We start from the raw sequence: 18,256 nt of genomic DNA, 5'->3' as shown, positions 1-18,256 counted from the left end.
GGCTGCCCCCCTTGGAGGAGATGTCCATGGTCTTGCCTCACTGGCAGCCTAGCCAGAGAAGAAGCAACACCGCTAGAATAACAGCCCTCACCTTGTGGCAGCAGGAGGAAGGAGGGGCTGCCCAAGAGGAGAGTGTAGTGAGGGGGGGGCAGCAGGTGTCAGCCAGGCTTTCATGTCCCAAAATGCTGTAACCCGGCTGCTGACGGGCCTTCCCATCTCTCTCTCTCCCCCACCCTCCCCAGCCAACTTTCCTGCCCTCTTTGCCCTCCTTCCAGGTTGCTTTCTGCTTGGGGCTTCAAGATCCTAGTCCTTGCCATTCTCTCTCTCTGCCTGCCACTTTGCCTGTGCCATCCTTCACTCAGCTCTATGCAAGCCCCACTGCGGGCACCGCCTCTGCCTTGAGCTGCCTCTCCTTTCTCTTGCTGGCATGAGCCAATTCCTCCTCCTCATTCTTCATCTCCCCAAATCATCACAGCCCAACCTGAGCGCTTCCCTGCCACCACAAACCCCTTGTCCCTTCAACTTAGACAAGGAGCCAGGATCTGTGGCCCTCCAGGTGTCACTGGACTTCAACTCCCAGCAGCCAGCCCAGCCAACAGTCAGGGATGATGGGAGTTGTAGTCCAATAACTTCCGGAGGGTCACAAGTTCTCTCTCGCTCTCTGCCTTAGACTGCAAAGGCATATCTATACTACAGGCTTAGATGCCTATTGGTATGCGTGCCTCACTCAAACATCAGGGAAAAACTTCCTAACTGTGAGAGTGGTACAACAAGGGAACCAATCAACTAGGGAAGTGGTGGGCTCTCCAACACTGGAGGCATACAGGAGGCAGCTGGACAGTCACTTGTTGGGTATGCTTTAACCTGGATTCCTGCACTGAGCAGGGGGCTGGACTCAATGGCCTTAGAGGCCCCTTCCAACTCTACTATGCTATGATTCTATGAATACTATGTTAACTTGACTTGTACTTGATATAATTATCTTTCCCCTTTTATTTATTGACCCAAATTAATACAAATTTTTAAAAATGATTTAACAGTCATTCCCTCCTTCTCTCAAGGAATCCTGAGAATAGCAGTTCTGTGAGTCTAGAATTCTGTAATGGAGAATTCTTAGCACCTTCACCAACCACAGCCTAATCCGCCTCAATGCTCTCAAACAGACAGCACTCATTGACTCCAGCAAAAACTTTGGCAATAAAGTCTGTCAGCCCAGTACAATCCACAATGCCAACTTTACAGTGTTCTTTGGGGACAAAATGGTCAACTGACTCCCAGGATTCTCTGGGCGAAGCCATCACAGCTAGCCTGGGATGAGACTGTGACTCGTGTACTGTCGCACAGGTATTCCCGAAGAGCTCAGAGGTGAGTCTGCAACTCTTCAGATGGCGCAGCTTAATGACTGTTAAGTACAAGAAGTCCCTGCTCAAACTATGAGCACAGGAAGCACTGCATGAACGAATAGCAAACTCATTCCATCCATGGGCAAGACGGAGGAAGATCAGCACACTTGGGGGAACCCAAGACCTACAAAGAAATGTTAGGGGAAGGGACACTGAGCAAGGCAGGCGAGGATACCTCAGAGAGAATGTGCTCAGTGGTCACAGAACACTGACTGACTGTTGTGGGGAAGAGGGAATGGAAAACTGGTTGGGAGCAGGAAAGGAACACCTGGAAGGGGGCACATCTGGAACAGGGAACAGGAGCACTCCACAAGGTGATGTTTTGTTGCAGGTCCCACTTGTGAGCTTCTAATTCTGACTCCAAGTGCCCCCTCCCCCAGCCTTCTAAAATGTCCCCTCCCTCAGCTGCAGCTATGCCAGACAGGACCCCTTTGGGCTAGATTTGCTGTATTTCCCCACCCCCACCAGAGCAGCCATGGCCCACGACCCAGCAAAACACAAAGCAATGCACCATCTGTGCCCAGCCACCCCCGTGCCCTATCACAGCTGCCTTACCCGTGATTTCATGCTGCCGTAGCTCATTGTACTTGTAAGATTGCTCTAAGGGCTTGATGGAAGTGTGGTAGATCTTCCTCAGCCGCTGCAGTATGGCTGCAATGAAAGAAAAGGCCGACAGGATCAAATCAAACCAAAAGCCAGCCCAGCCCACTCGCTACAGCCCCTTGCACCCAACACCAGTTCCAATGAAAGGGCCAGGGACAGCCAGAGGATAGAATGCATGCACATGCATGCACACCCCAGCTTGGATTTCCCCCCTTACATGTGTCTCATCAAGAACACTGCAAAGAAGATGGATTAGATTCAACGTTTTCTTGAAATAAGGCATCCTAGGAAGGGTATAGTCCTTTCAGGGTGAAGGTCTTGTGCAGTGCTGGGATGGTGCTTCTGGTGTTAACCAGTGAACGTGCCACAAGTGTTGTGTAAATTTGTATAGACATTAGCAGAGATTGTCAACAGTCTGAGAAGCTGTGTGCCAGTGTGTGCATTTACCTAAGAAAACAGGCTTTTACCCTGCATTGAGATCACTGAGATTGGAGACTTAGTAAAATAAGAAAAGCTACTTTATTTACAGAAATGCATAGTAGATAGGAAAGGCATACCTAGTTCTAACTAACTAACTAAGTTGGAGGTGCAACACCCAGGTTTGGGAGCTGCTCCCATGGCTCAGGAGAGAGAGAGCCGAGACAAAGGTGTCTCCTCTCTTGGACAGTTGAAGAAGAGAAGAGAGGAAAGGGTGGAAGGAGGAGGGGCAGATAAGCTTCCCTAAGATGTATCAGTCTAGCGACAGAAGTCAGAGCATCACAGGTAAAGGTAATCAAGCCTATCCATCTGGAGGACCCTGACTCTATCTCCCTTCTGGAACACAAACAAAAGAACAAAACAGGAGTTGCTCTTACCCCACTTCCAACAAGTGCCCTGTAACATGGCAGCCCATTTGCTCTTGCTCCCATTCCCACCTCCTTGTCCATCTCCCAAGGACTTCTCAAATCCTTATAAGCATTTTCCTTGCTTTGCAAAGTGGCCTCTGACATTCAACCGACAACTTTGGAGAAACCAAAGGATAGATAAATACCTGTGTGGCTCACCAGATTTGGGGGCCACTTTGGGAGACGGTGCAAAATTTTGATATTGGGGCATGGCTAGCCTGCTGCCAAGATGGCTGCTTAACCCTGGATCGCGGTGGTATCCCTCATTTCTTTTTTAATGCGAACGGATGATTGTCTATACTTTTCATGGCCTATGAGTAGTTTCGGTTGGGGGACTTAGAGGAGATTACAAATGCTCTAATTTTAGTTCTCTTAGCTTTACATCCCCATTCTGTTACATTGCAACTTTTGACAGCTCAGTGTGGATGGGGATGAAACACTCAAAATGGCAACTGATAGTGAAGATGGGAAAACTGTCAAAGGCCACTGAACTCTCTCTTGCAGATTTCGTTGCACAAATGCAACAAATGCAAATTAACCTTATGGAGAGTTGGCAAGCTGCTCTCAACCCCTTGAACAGCCATTTAAGGATTTGACCACCCAAGTTGCAGAAATCGCTACAACCGCTGATTAAGCGTTTGAGCTGGCTTTAAGACAAAAGATCAAACAGACAAGTTAACAGATCAAGTACTAGATCTCCAAATTAAACTGGAAGATCAGCATGATCATAATCACAGGCAAAACCTGTCCATACGGAGGTTCCTGGAAGGGACTGAAAAAGGAGATATGATTTCTTTTATTGTTGAATTACTTACACAACTGCAGCTCACAGAACCTGTAGCAGAAGCTGATATTGAAAGGGCTCACCATGCTCTGTAAATCACAGGATGGTGGTCCCCCTAATGGCACTGTTATTTGCTTTGAGCAATTTTGCAAGCAAGAATTAATATATGCTGCACTGCAAAAGCGTAAACGGATTTTTCAAGATGTCTGCCATGATTCCCTGCTGCACCACAAGGGTTTCAGGCCATTCACTGAGATTCTGCAAAACACTAACATCCCCTACTGCTGGGGTTACCCTTTCAAGCTTATGGTTGATCGAGGGGATCGTTTTTATACAGCTTCAGCGTTAAGTCAAGCATGTTTTATTACACGATCTTGGGCTTGAGTTCCCGAACCTACCATCTGAATCCCCACACAACAGAAATACTCTTTCACCTTCAGCCGAATGGTCTAGCCGAAAGAAGCAGGGCACTTCTAAATCCACACCTCCTAGTCCTTCTGCAGATCAAACTGCTAGCTCCTCTTCTGAACCCAACTAAATTTTCTATCAGACAAACTCCATTCTTTTTATATGTTTGCTATTGTGAGGAATGTTGCTGCTTAACTTTGGACTCCTCCTCTGCCACTATCCCAATGTTGGCAGAGCTGATGGTGGGCAATCCTGGGATGTATTTGCAGACTGTGAGGCTGCAAAGTCTCCCCCACAATATGGGTTGACCAGTTCTAAATGTTTAGGTCTTGTGTTCTTAAATTTTTTTGTCACTCCATGCCCTCTCATGGAGTCACACTATTCTTCCCATTCTCACCAATCCAACCTCCAGCTATAACAAACTTAGGAAAGTCTAGACTAAAACTGCTTTCCCTTAGCTTGAATGGATTAGGGATTCCTGTGAAATGTGCTAGAATCGGAACTTTATTACGGAAGGCAGATCCTGATATTGCCTTTTTGCAAAAAACTCATCAAAAAGATTTTTATTCTGGTTCCCAAGCGACAATTCATATCAATAGGTTTGATTCCCCTTTCGTTAATTTAACAAGAAGCACCAAGCAGGGATGCCCTTTATCTCCTATATTATTTGTAATTGCAAAAGAAGTACTGGCCAATAAGCTTAAGCAGACTCTAATATTAAAGGTTTGGTTATTAATGACCAAGAGCATCTTATCAGCCTCTTCATGGATAACATATTCCTATTTTTACAAGAACCTCAGGACGCGCTCCCATAGCTGCAAACCCATTTAGCTAATTTTGAAGAAGTGGTGGGGTTAGAAATCTACAGAAAGTCGGAAGTTTTTTGTATCAGTTTCCCCTTATGAGCACAGGCTCACTTAAGTAATATATTTGATCTCCTGCTGGTGTTTGGTGGCTTTAAATATCTAGGGGTAACGATTACCAAATTATTTCTTTATTTGTTTGTTTATTTGTTTATTTATTTGTTTGTTGCATTTGCATACTGCCCCATAGCCAAAGCTCTCTGGGCAGTTTACAACAATTAGAAACATTAAAAGCAAATATACAAATTTTAAAACACATTTTTTAAAAAGCAATTTAAAAAAACATGCTAAAATGCCTGGGAGAAGAGGAAAACAATTTAAAAAGAGTAACTACGATCCATTAATATGAACTATTAAAACTGAGCTTTATTTCTGGAAAAACTTTTCCCTTTCTTGGCTTGGCAAAGTGGCTAGAATGAAAATGGCCATTCTGCCCAAATTCCTCTTCCAAACTCTGCCCATTTATCTTCCTGAGACACCCCTACAGAAATTGCCACAAATGCTTCACTCTTACTGTAACGGCAGTAAATGTTCACGCTTGTATCTATGTTCACCGCCCAGAGAGCTATTGCTAGTCGGGCGGTATATAAGTTTTAAAAAAATAAATAAATAAAAATAAATTAAGTAAAACGGTCCTGTATCGCTCAAGTAATAAGGGAGATTTTGGCATGCCAAATCTGCAACTATATTACGAAGTATCACTTACTGTATACCTCGGATTTCAATGGAAATTACTTTGGAAGTGAAATGCCCATCAGCATGATCGCTCCCTCTGTTACTACTGTGCTCTTTTCTCAATCACACACCCTTTCTTGAATGCCACCTTGAAAATCTGGACTCAGTGGGTCTGCAAACTAGAGCGTTAGCCGTCCTCTCTTCTTCCATTCCTAGATCACCCCAAATTTCATCACATTGACAAATATAGGCAATTTGGGAGCAGAGGGGATTGCTACCGGAGATCTGTTTGATCGAAGATGTCCTTTACAGATTTCTCAATTAGAAAAATGTCTCTCTGGGTTAAGAGTCAACTGGTATAGAAACTTACAAGTATCCTCCTTTATAAACACAATTTCTCTGCAATTTCTCTGTGGATCTCTGCAATCCATGCATGTGGAATGCTCCAGCCTCACACAGAAAGGCTGACCCACATCATGCGGTGAGAAGAGAGCAGCTCTTCAACCCAGGCCTCCCCTACTCTCATGCTGCTGGTGAGGAGGGCTTGGCAAGTGTGGCTTCCCTTGCAGGGGGGGACACCCAGTGGTGAAAAGTGGGAAGGGCAAGAGTACCAAGGAAAAATGCATGTGGGACCACCCTCCCACTCTCCTTCCCCTGCCAGAGTCAGCCAGTTTCTCTCTCTCTCTCTCTCTCTCTCTCTCTCTCTCTCTCTGTATAGACACATACACCTGAGGGGAAGGGCTACAGCTCAGTGGATGAGCATGTCGGAATTTCTCTCTATTGAGAGAACATAGCAAAGTTGTGTATGCGCTGCGGAACGGAGAGTATTGAGCGAGCTTAGTGTGTGTGTATGAATCTTTGCTAAGATTCTACCTTCCCTGCAAATTAGTCAGACAGAGACTTTAAGCTTTAAAATAAGAAACAACTACTTTATTCTGGAAGTACATGCTTGATAGGAAAGAGTTCTATATCTAGCTTAACTGGCTATACTGGAGCAGTGAGCACCGGTCCCAGTACTCGCTCTCATCCTGGTTGAGAGGAGAGACAAAGAGAAGATGTCTGCTCCCCTCCCGAGAGAAAGAGAAAACTGAGAGAGGCAGGAAGGAACTGGGATCAACATTCCTTTGCTTATCAGTCTAGCAGGAAGGGAAGAGACGCAGGATCAAAGGGATAGGTCTAGCCTCAACCAGCAAGAGGTCTAGCTCTCTCTAGCTACCCTTATTAACCTCATGCAGCCTCAACCCACCAAGTTGCAGTTGAACCTCATACATTCCAACAGAGCAGCTGTCCCCAGTCCAATCCCTGCAATCTCCAGGTAGAGAGGGTGCAAGAGCCGAGAGTGTGCCTGGTAGCAAGCCCAGGAGGAATGGCTGAGGGAAGCAGACTGCTGATTGTCAGTGACTATTCTAGGGGATCTCGGAGGCTCAGCTGTGTGGTCCCATGCAATGGGGGGGGGCAACCACAAACAAATTGGACTGGGCCTCCAGGGCCCTCTGGGTAGGAAGAGCTGGGTCTCCCGTCAGGAAGCCTAGGGATGCTTTCCAGAAGGTGCCAAGCACAGGAGGGGGAATGCCCATCTCCTCCAGCACCCCCTTGCATCCCTCCCCACCAGACACTCTCTCCTGCTGCTACCTGAGTAGTCATCTGCAGGCTTCTCCTCCTTCAGCTTCAAAGTGCCTTCGATGTGGGAGCGGTCCCTCGTGGCAGACTCCCTGCCCTCTTCCACCTCTTCTGCAGAAAGAGTAGAGAGAGCATCATCCGTCTGTGCTGCCGGCAACGCACACAGAGTTCAGTCCAGCTTGCAAGGGGGAAATGAATGTGTTTTATATCAGGGTGTTCCTTATTCAGGCCTATGGCACACTACGGCAATGTTTTCCTGGCACTGCAGACATCCCGCCCCCTTCCCTGCTTCCCAAGCGAGGATTTCCCTTGGCCAGCAGCTGCCGGAGGGCAATCCTCCTAAATTTAGATGCTGCTGATGCTGCTGCATTCTGACTTCACAGTGATGGGCAAAGGGGGGGGGTCTCTTATAAAAGGGAAAAGCACTGAAGGCAAGCCAAACAAACCATCTTTCCAAACCATCTTGTTAATAAGATAGAACAGAGACATTTTAAATATCAAATTTACTCTCTCATCAATCCAGGTTTTATATTAGAAAATGCAAAGTATGACTCAAACATCACTTCCAAACCTAAAAGGGAATTTCAGATGGGAGCTTTGGCAGCCTCTTTTTAATTGCTTAGCATCTAAGGAGAGGTGTTGTTAGGGGGCGGCCCAGGAGGCCCAAGCTATGGTCTGAAGACACATGTGGCCAGCTCCCTGCTGAAGTTAAGCAGCGTCAGGTCTGGTCAGTGCCTGGATGGGAGACCGCCTGGGAACCACATGTAAGCCACCTTGGGTTTCTATCATGAAAAGGCGAGGTATAAATGTAATAAATAAATAAATAAATAAATAAATATCATCTGCCCCTCCCTATTCTTATCCTTTGCTTACAGGGCTGCTGGGCAGGCTGTTACACTGGCAAGACCCAGAAACAACCCTCCTCCTGTATTTGCTCAGCTCGTCAGAAAGCTCCGCAAACACCACCTAAAACCATGCCCCCCCTTCAAGTTTCCTGCTTTGACATTACCACACAAACCCCATCACACTAACTGGGGTTTTGGGTGGTCACTCCTGGCCCTTTCAGAAACCTCTGCCCAGATGTGCCCTTAAAGGACATGGAGGCATCCTTGAGATTCAGCCTCTCTGCACATCAAGGGCACTGCACAAACTGGATACACACGTACAATTGCATCCTCAGAGCAAGAGCATTTGTGCACACATTGGATGCTGCTCTAGTTGTGTTGCAACTGTGAGTTTACTGTTGCTTTTCCTGCTTAGGTGACTGATGCTATGCTGATGCTTTATGGCACTGCGTTGATTTTAAAGATTTTTAAAATGTTATTTTACATTTCTTTGCTAGTAAGCCACACTGAAAAGACTTGAAATTGTAAGGCTGAACCATGGCAGACAGACAGGATGTGGTTGTTGAGTGTGCCCGTGTCCTCAGTTCAGTACTGCTACATAGTGGAGAAGCCCTGCTCTTTCTTTGATGCAGTTAACATCCCACCCTCACCCTGCTTAGCTGTTCCTTCAAAAAGTGAGATTCCTTCTGGCTAGCTTGGAATTCACCCTGACAAAATGCACTTGGCCCCACTGAGGATCAGACCATGGGCAACATCAATAGCGTATCCAGTCACACGACAAGAATACATGGCCAATGATGTTTGCCCTGCTGCATGACTAAGTGCAGCCAAGAAGACCCCCTTCCTTCCTTCCCTCCCAGACCTCTCCTTTTGTCCCACACTGCCACCCCATGTGTCCACCCCATGGTCCAAAGTGCATGCAAGTCCTTCCACCACTCTCGAGCCAATTCCTTTCCATGTTGCTGGGAGTCTGTGGAGTCCTGCCTGCAGTGCAGGTCTGTGATGATGCCAGTTGAGAGCTGGGCACAGCCAATCACACAAGCCAGCTGACAGCCAGAGAGAGGCCCTTCCTAGTCCCCAAATAGTTGCTAGATACAGCTCTGGTTACACTTTGGTGTCAGTTGCGTGTTCCAGAGCAGCATTAACAAAGGGCTGTTCCTCCCCGCTTCCTGCCCCCTCAACAGCAGGTGATCCTTGATCCCTGGCATGGAATTTATGCCAACTGTCTTCATTATAAGGAACCCCCTCCTGATAGTTCTGCCAACAATTAATAGCCTTTAGCTTTTCAGAGACTGACTGGTAAACATTGAAAAAAAGTCTGTTGTGTCATTTGGAAAAACATTGTTGGGATTTAAAATCAACATGGTCAGGTTCTTTGGCATGTTTAGTCAAAATGCTAGGGAAATTCCCTTTGAGTTTGGGAATCCTCCAAGCAATGCCTACAGGCAACATGCCTGAGAATTAAAATTCATCTTAGATTCTAAGTCTGTGAACAATGATTGTACAGGACTTAACTTGCATGTTTTATTTATATTACTGAGCATTTTGCTATTGCTGCTTTGCTGAATTAAAAATGCACAACATCTGATGTAATAGAGATCTTGGATTTTTGTATTTTTGCAAACTTTAACTAATTTTATTGCTTTGAGTTTTGCATTATATGCCACAGAAATGGTGAGCCGGTTGCCTCTAAGGATGTAAAATGCCTTTAAACCCAAACATCTCTCATCTGGCACTTTTGGCAGCTGCCCCTGTCCCCACCAGCCCAGCTCCATCCCCACCCCACCCTTTGGCTGTCCTGGTGGTGAGCAGAGGTCTGAGGTAGGGGGCAGAAAAGGGAGAGGCAGCCAGGGTGGGTCTGCTGGGAGCACCATGTGAGCTCTTTTACTTAGTCCTACAATATGGAACGAAGGGAGCCAGCGCCTCTCTGGGTGAACTGACCAACAGCAGCAGCTAGGGTTGGGGGGTTGCTGTGAGGTGCTGGGCTGGGGTCGGCTGGGGCCAGGTGTGCACGGTCAGAAGTCAGTTCCTCATTTCCGCTGAGGGGGGCCCCATTGCTGGGAGAACTGAGGGTTGCTTCTGCTTCACCCGGGCCTTCCTCTTGTTGCTGGAGGTGGGTGTTAGCCTGAGGAACAGATATCAGGCTGGGGTCTCCAGAGGGGGCATCTTCTGACTCCACTTCACCCACACCTTTCCCCAGGGCAGGACCCTCTTCCCCATCCTCTGCTTTTTCCTCTCTGCCACCTTTCAGAGCACCGGCCTTTTTCTCTCCAGGGATGGCAGGCTCTCCTCCTCCTCCAGCCACTGCTGCCTCTCCTTCATCGTTATCTTTCTCTGAATGGGGGTCATTGTCTTCCTCAGAATCGTCTTCTTCCTCAGAATCGTCTTCTTCCTCAGAATCGTCTTCTTCCTCAGAATCTTCTTCTTCCTCAGAACCTTCGCCTTCTGCAAGGCCAACGTCTCCCTCCCTTGCCACTGTGGCCTCTTCTTCTTTGTCGTCCTCTGAATCTTCCACTTCCAGCTGCTCAGGGCAACCTGCTGTTTCCCTCTCAGAGCCTTCCTCTTCCACTCCGGTGTCTTCTCCCTCCACCTGCTTAGACTCTGACTGCCATTCTGACTTGTGGGGGGTGGCCTGCGGTGCCATTCCTGGTGCCCCAAAGGCATTCAGTGTGGGGGAGGCATCACTTAAACATCTCTCCCCAGAGGTGCCTTCCGCTTCCTTGCCCAAGTCAGTGGTGATGTTGTCCTCCTGAGGAGATGGTTCCTCTCTGGCCTCAGAGGGCTGGAGAAGGCCCCGAGAGGCTCTTCTGCTTCCTTGCAGGGCAGGGTCTTTGGCAGCTCCCTCTGGCGGTGCCTGGTTCTCTTTAGCCAACACTTCCTCTGTGTTGACTGCAGAACGTTGCTCGGGTGCTCCCAGGCTGTGCCCACCTTCTCGTTGCCCTCCATGAGAGGCGTCTTCTGCCTCAGCAACGAGGGCTCCCTTTTCCTCCAGACTACTGACGTCCAGATCAGCACCTGCTTTGGTGGAGCCACCAGCACGAGGCTCTCCCCTCATGTCTCTGCTGGCTTCCTCATGACTATCTGCGCGCTGGAAGGGAATTCCCATCTCAAGCGGTGAGGAGGCGGCGGTGGCGGCAGCATCGTCGTCGACTCCATAAAGCAGCTTATCCTTCTCTGCTAGGCTTGGGTCTCCAGGCAACAAGCCACCTTCAGCAAAGTTGGCAGAGTCTTCTGTGCCGTCCAGGGCAGACACTTGCAGGTCTAAATGGTTAGAACATGATCAGTCAGTTGGATCTGCACTCAGCCTACCTTCCTCCTCAAAAGAGCCTCTGTGTTTTATACGGGGTTTGTGTTTGCATGTGCGACTCTGCGTAAGGGGCAGAGTTGGACGCCCTTTCCAATTAAAGTGATGTTGAAGCCGATGTACATTTTAAGGAGGCTTTTACAAATACATGTTCAGCCCTGTCTAACTACCAGGCTTGGAATCCAAAGCGCTCTCCCTGCTCCTGTCAATAAACTGGGTTCAAACAGGTGCTGGTTGGAGGGAACATATCTTGGGTTACACACCGACAAGCCCTTAGCAAGCCTAGCCCTGGCCCTCTTTGATGGGCTTCTTGCCTTTCTAGGCTACAAGCGGACTAAGGAAGAAGCCAAGGAACAGCTTGGGAGAGGGCAACAGGAGCTGAAGCAGCATTTACAGACTTTTGGAAGGTCTTAGCATATTCCAAAGTTCCACTGAAGGCCACGAAACACGGAACACATAATACCTCCGCCTCCTCTCCCTAAAGTGCATCTTCTCTGCATCCAGAGGTTCCGGCCCTCCTTCTCCAGCTCTCCCTTTCTCCAGGAAAGCCTGAAGAAAAGAAAGAGGCCAAGGTGGCCAGGGATTCTGCTACCTCACTCCCTAGTCTAACTACTGCTTTGCTTTCCAGACTGACACAACATGGATCCTTCCAAAATATTTATTGTACTGTTAAGGAGCCCAACCCCATTTGTCTCTCTGTGTGAACCCAGATCAAGCTCCGTTATCTGAATACACCGACAGTGCCACATCAGGAAGAAATGAGGGCCATCTTGTCAAGGGCAGGCTCCTTTCAAACAGGCCATGCGCACAGGGCACACAGAGCTTGTCCACCAAAATCAAGAGCCTTTCTTGTGAGAGGTCTTACATGCCTGGATGCAAAGGTTTGCGCTGAAACTACTTCCTTGCTGCTACTGCATCTTCCTTTCCACTGTCCCCAACCCGCTCTGCTTTATTCTGGTGTTTCTGCACCAGAGAAACCGGTGAGTGAATCTGGCCAGTGTCGCAGGAGCTAGGGAGGGGGGAGAGAGAAGGGGCCACCTGGGCTCTCCATGGGCCTCCCAACCACAACCATTTCTTATTTGCCAATTGGATGCCTGGAATAAAGCACTGGAAACAAAAAGGCTTCCGCTGGAAGCAGCTGCTGCTCAGATGAATAATCCCACCCCCCAAAAGGGCTAGACCCCGTATGCCAATCCAAAGCTCTTCCTTTGTACCTGGGTATCCAGGCTGAAGCCACCACCCCCTCACCCTGGCAGAGGGAAGGGACCAGGCCCTTCAAAAAAATGACATCAGGAATGCGAGGTCTGTGCCATTAAAGGGCTGGGTGGATTCAAGGTTGGCGCCTTCAGTTGTGGCAAGAAGTTGCAGGGGGCATTTGTGCTCACACACTGTGTCCTCCCGCCAGAGAGGTAGGCGGCTGCTGCTGCCGCCGTCACCTAAGCGTTGCGTCACCCTCAAGACTGGCACTGCCCACCTTGGGCCAAGAACACCACACAGCAATGTTCCCAGAAGACAGACTGCCTGCCTGCGAGGCCTGGTTCTTTTATATAAAAATAAAAAGTACAATAGACCAGAGTGTCAGTAAGAAAAATGCTTTCATTCTTTAAAGAGAGAGGCCTGAATCTATGAAAGGCACTGGCTACTCCAGGGTGCCCAGGAATGCAAAAGGGCTGCTCTACCTACTATAGCTGGGTCCCAACACTGCCACGGCTGTTCCCAGGAAGGGCCACTTTGCCTTGAATCCCTCTTCCTCCTCCCAAGCCAACACTCAATTCCAGTGAACTTTGGGCTCACTGCTTCATCCAGAAGGAGGTTGTGGAGATTGGGGGGGGGTAGTGGGGCTCAGAGCCTGTTCTGACATGGAGACTGCTGCCAGCAGGCCTGGTGCTTTGCCCTCCGCATTTGCCCAGAGGCAAGTGGGTAAGGGGTGGACTTTGGAGCTGAAAGGCAGGAAGCCTGAAAAGCTCTCTTGGGGGGCTCAAATCAGGTGGGCGCTTCTGCCCCCCTCATTTCCTGTGACTTTCAAGCCGTTATATAAGGAAGCCTCCTTGCCCTCGCTGCTCCCACACTGGAGGCCTTTAACTATATCGAGCTCCAAATTGTGCTGACCTGCAGATGGCGAACGGATGATTGCTTTGCAGTTAAACAGGCTGAAGGTTATGGGCTCAACACCCAGCAGCCTTCCTCATCGGCTAAAAATACCTCCAACCACTGGGTGGGGGAACCTGCGGCTGAGAGAGACTTGGAGCCAAACAAACTCCCTGCATAGCTCATTCCCCTGCCTGCCCACCCCCAACGTACAAAAAAGGGTCTTGGAAGCATCTCAGCCGAGAGCCCAGCAGGACCTCCTCAGCCATAGGAGGGATTGCTCTTCCTCTGTCAGCAAGTGGGTGGCAGAGGAGGAGGCGGCCAATGGGTTGGGTGGCAGGAGCCCCTCAAACATATCACACCAGCCTCTTGAAAGCTGATGCCTCCTGGGCATGGCAAACAGCGCTATGCTTGTGCCGCTGTGCCAAGGAAGCCGAGGGCGGCGCAGAGAGCCACAGAAGGTTTGCTAGGGCAGCATGCACGTCTCCCAGTGCCACAGGGTGAATTCCAGCCTGGGAGCCCATAGGAGGAAGCGAATGGTGGAGGTTTGTGGGGTATTTGTGGGGCTCCGACTGGGAGAAAAGGCGGGACATAAATCTAATAATGGTAATGATAATAGTAGTAGTAGTAGTAGTAGTAGTAGTAGTTGAGCCAGGAGATCAAGCAAAGACTACCATGGCAAAGGAAGCAAAGACTGCCACCAGCCCACACTCAAGCCTCAGACACCCCAAAGTGCCGGGGAGGATGGGACCCAGCAACAGGGTCCAGGGCAGCCTGCCGTCCAGAAAAGCTACAGACCATTCCTGTGGGACTCACCCCCACATGCCCCTTGGGGGCAATTCTCCACCAGCCACCGAGGCCTCCCCACCCCCACAAATGCTTCTGCACAAGTGTCAAGGTGCACGCAAACCACGTTCTGATACCTGTGTTCCAGGCTATAATACGCTTTTACGTAAAACAGCCCGGAACGGCGACTTCTCAGCGAGCCAGACCTCCGAAATTCACCAGTCCCACATGACTACATGGGATTCATGCAATAAGACACAAAACTTCCACGCAAACCACGTTCTGATACCTGTTCCAGGCTATAATACGCTTTTACGTAAAACAGCCCGGAACGGCGACTTCCCAGCGAGCCAGACCTCCGAAATTCACCAGTCCCACATGACTACATGGGATTCATGCAATAAGACACAAAACTTCCACGCAAACCACGTTCTGATACCTGTTCCAGGCTATAATACGCTTTTATGTAAAACAGCCCAGGACGGCGACTTCCCAGTGAGCCAGACCTACCAAATTCACCAACCACACATGTTGCTGCCTCTCCTTTTGTTGGGAAATGGGAGATAACACAGGATGACCCAGGAATCTCTGGGGTGATCAGCAATACCTTTTCTTGCTGTTTGTAGGTCCACTAAGCAGCACTATTGGTGCTGCTACCAGGTTACGAATGGCTGGTGAATTGGGGAGAGAGAAAGAGATTGGAGGGGCAAGTTGACTAGCTTTTACTCATGGCTTTTCTGCTGTATGTAATGACAGAAGACACTACTTGCTGCCACTGAGCCACCTCCACAGTATAAATATAGCATACCTGGGCTGCTGCCTTTTTGGTCTGAAAAAAGAAGGGATCATCCTGTCTCTGCAGAGACCAGCAGATCTTACAGTGCCCCTAGTGGGAAGAAGAGTAAACTGCAGCTATTCTCTAACACCAAAAGCTATCTGTAGTTACATTCAATACTATATACTAGTATAGCTTACTACAAAAACCTTGCTAGGAAAGGAAAACATTCACAGAGCTTGGAAAAGTTACTTTTTTTGAACTATAACTCCCATCAGCCTCAGCCAGCATGGCCACTAGATTGGGCTGATGGGAGTTGTAGTTCAAAAAAGTAACTTTTCCAAGCTCTACAATGTACTATATTGTTTTCACACACATGCCTCATTAATCATTACTAGAGCTGCCAACTAAGTAATAATATTTATTGGAGCAATTTGTTTTGCAGTTAAATTTGCATACTATCAACATTTCATTCAGGATGTTTTGTGTAGATGACTGTATAATTTATAAATAAACACTACCGCTCATTGTTGGAATGAAAAGTCATCTTTAATATATATTACAGTAACATAAGAGAATCAAGTATTCACAAAAATACAGAAGTGTACCCTTAACTTTCAGCAGTACCAATTTAAATTTGACATCAAATGAATTTTGTCTCTGTTGTTAAATTAACTGAAGTTATATTTGGCTATTTACCATTGAAAACAATTGGAGCACATAGCACAAATCTTTGCTTGTGTGTATGCAAGTGGGTTAGCAGTCTACTGGCAAGTTTGATTGTTTGGGATGCTTTTGAACTGGCTATTGGCTGGTTCAGATGTTGTTCTGGGCTCTGTTCAGCAAGATGTATTATTGCATGGAACGTGGCTTATGTGGACGTTTTGTGACTTTTTGCATGAATCCCATCGAGTCATGTGGGACTGGTGAATTTGGTAGGTCTGGCTCATTGGGAAGTCGCCATTCCGGGCTGTTTTACGTAAAAGCGTATTATAGCCCGGAACGGGTATCGGAACGTGGTTTGCATGGACGTTTTGTGTCTTATTGCATGCATCCCATGTAGTCATGTGGGACTGGTGAATTTCGGAGGTCTGGCTCGCTGGGAAGTTGCCTTTCCGGGCTGTTTCATTCCGTTCCGGAGGGCATTTTGGTTGTTAAAGGGTTAATAAAATCCTATTGGAATGGTTTTTGTTCCTAAATGTTGTTCTCAAGTGTCTCTAACACATCCCAGTGTTTTTGGCATCAAATTCTTTTATAAAGGGCCCGCTCCGGCCTGTTCCGTTCTGTCTTTTACACCGTCCCCAGCCTGCACGCTGCTCCGTGGCAACACCCTCCGACCGGATGATGACCCAGAAGTGTTTCTCCTCAGCAGTTTGCACGTCTGTGATCTAGGACACACGCGCGTTGGATTTCTGTCCCTGCATGGTGCCTTGAGCGAAACAGCATTCGCACGAGACGTGGCACACGGCGCTCAAAGACGTACCCGTGAAAAGAACAAACAGGACTCGCCGCATGCTGTGGAACTGTTGCCGCCGAGACGCGCCCTCTAGCGGCCACATTCAGAGAGGCTGGAAGGCTGCAGCCGAAGCAACCGTCGGAGGGGCGAGCGGAGTTTCCACTCCGTCGAGGGAGGGGAGGCAGCCAGGAGCTGGGGAGGGGGGGCATTACTCGGATGCTTCTTTGACGGGGGGGGGGACGGGCATAGACCTCCGGCTGCCTTCAAAAGGTCGGGCGCGGTGGGCCCTCAGGGGTGCCTCCTGCTCCTGCCGTTACCGACGCAGCGCATTGCCTGAGCACCTTTTCTGCCCTCTCACCCATGCACGTGGCCTCAGGACCCCACAGAACGCTGCCGCGGCACTACAGTCCTGCTGGTGCAAGCGAGATGTTCTGTTTCACAGCTTTCAGTTATAGGTCACTAAACAGGCAGAAAAGCCTCAGCAGGCAACTCCGAGTTTGGGGCCCATCAAGGCAGCTCCTCATCATCTCTAGAGAAAACGGGAAAGGGTGTTTTATTGCAACAGAGGCTGCAATTTATGAGGAAAATCAGCTTGCCCACTTATTAGCAATGGGAGATTATTCCACTGCTGCGGCAAGAGTGGTCTGCCCCTTGCTGTTGTTTTTTACAATGAATACATTTAGCGTTTTACCATGGATATAAGTCATGTTGAGGGCCTGGTAGATCCCTCGCTGGATCGTCACCTTGCAGTGGTGAGTGGGCTTGCGTGTTCCAATGCGTGTTCCAATGAGCCCTGTGAGCGATGCTGTCGGGAGTCATGTACTCCCAGCTGGGTCACCCATGGCGGTAAGGTCAAGGGAGAGGAACCAGACAAAGAATGATCCAAGAAAGTCCTCAACGGTTACAACAGCTATGAAGGCGGATGAAGGCTGCAGCAGATAAAAGACTTCCAATCGTCGTGGTATCCATGCTGTTGGATCAAAGCCTTTTTCTGTCAAGACTGTGTGTTGATCGTCGTGCGCCGATCTCCCCACATAAAACAAATTGATGCACAGGCGACTTCCAACCAAATTATCTTGGAAGACAATCTTACTCGGTCACGCGTGATCGCCAACCAGAGTCAGAAGGTAGTGTAGAAAACTGCAAAAAGAATCCCAGGGCCTGGGCTTGTTAACTCCGACACCTTTCCAGGCAAGACAGCAGAGCCCAAAAGGGCAAGCACAGGAGGTGCCAAGAGTTGCCTCACCGGTTGCCCCATCTCCGAGGCAAAGAGCCAAGAGTGGTGTCCATCAGACGCGTGGGCATTCACACAAACAGGAACTTGCACAGAGCCAGGCTAATGCCACTTCAGGTCACTGCATTCCGCGCACACCTCTGGAACAAGCTGTAGTACCTGCTGCATCACTCCGAGGAGCAGAGCATCCTCTTAGGGGGCCACCCCTGGTCTTCCTTGTAATCAGGTTTCACACCATGTATGTGTGTGTGTGGCTTGAAGCAGGGGGAACCTTTGCTCTCCAGCTGCCACTCAGCCAGTGGGGGGGGATGACAAGAGGTGCAGTTGAGCAGCCTCTGGAGGGGCACAGAGGGCCCCCATCCCTGACCTACAGGGAAGGGTGGATATTCTGGACTGGACGGCTGGGGATAGGAGGGGCAGCTTGTAATGCCCCCAGCTCCTGAATTAAGGTGCAGACTTTTGAGCTGCATAGATATCTGCTGCAGCACACCAATGAGTAAGGAATCCCGGCTACCATCCTGTATACCG

At 48.9% G+C, this 18,256-nt stretch overlaps 1 protein-coding gene across 4 annotated transcripts in view; it reads right to left on the bottom strand.

Moving 5' to 3' along the window:
- SRL (sarcalumenin) overlaps positions 1-18,256 on the bottom strand; it is a 39,385-nt gene that overhangs the window by 11,267 nt on the left and 9,862 nt on the right. For 2 of the 4 annotated variants that reach the window (XM_061599605.1, XM_061599606.1), the window contains exons 2-4: positions 10,027-11,346; positions 7,253-7,351; positions 1,959-2,054 (exon numbers count right to left, since the gene is read on the bottom strand). In XM_061599605.1, coding sequence (XP_061455589.1) covers positions 1,959-2,054; positions 7,253-7,351; positions 10,027-11,346 — 1,515 coding nt within the window. The remainder of the gene's footprint in view (positions 1-1,958; positions 2,055-7,252; positions 7,352-10,026; positions 11,347-18,256) is intronic. The other 2 variants (XM_061599607.1, XM_061599608.1) reach the window with 2 other exon arrangements.

Source organism: Rhineura floridana, chromosome 17 (genome assembly GCF_030035675.1).
Source record: "Rhineura floridana isolate rRhiFlo1 chromosome 17, rRhiFlo1.hap2, whole genome shotgun sequence".
NCBI classification, from domain to species: Eukaryota; Metazoa; Chordata; class Lepidosauria; order Squamata; family Rhineuridae; genus Rhineura; species Rhineura floridana.
The sequence above is the reverse complement of the archived record's forward strand: the minus strand, read 5'-3'. Positions and strand labels throughout refer to the sequence as shown.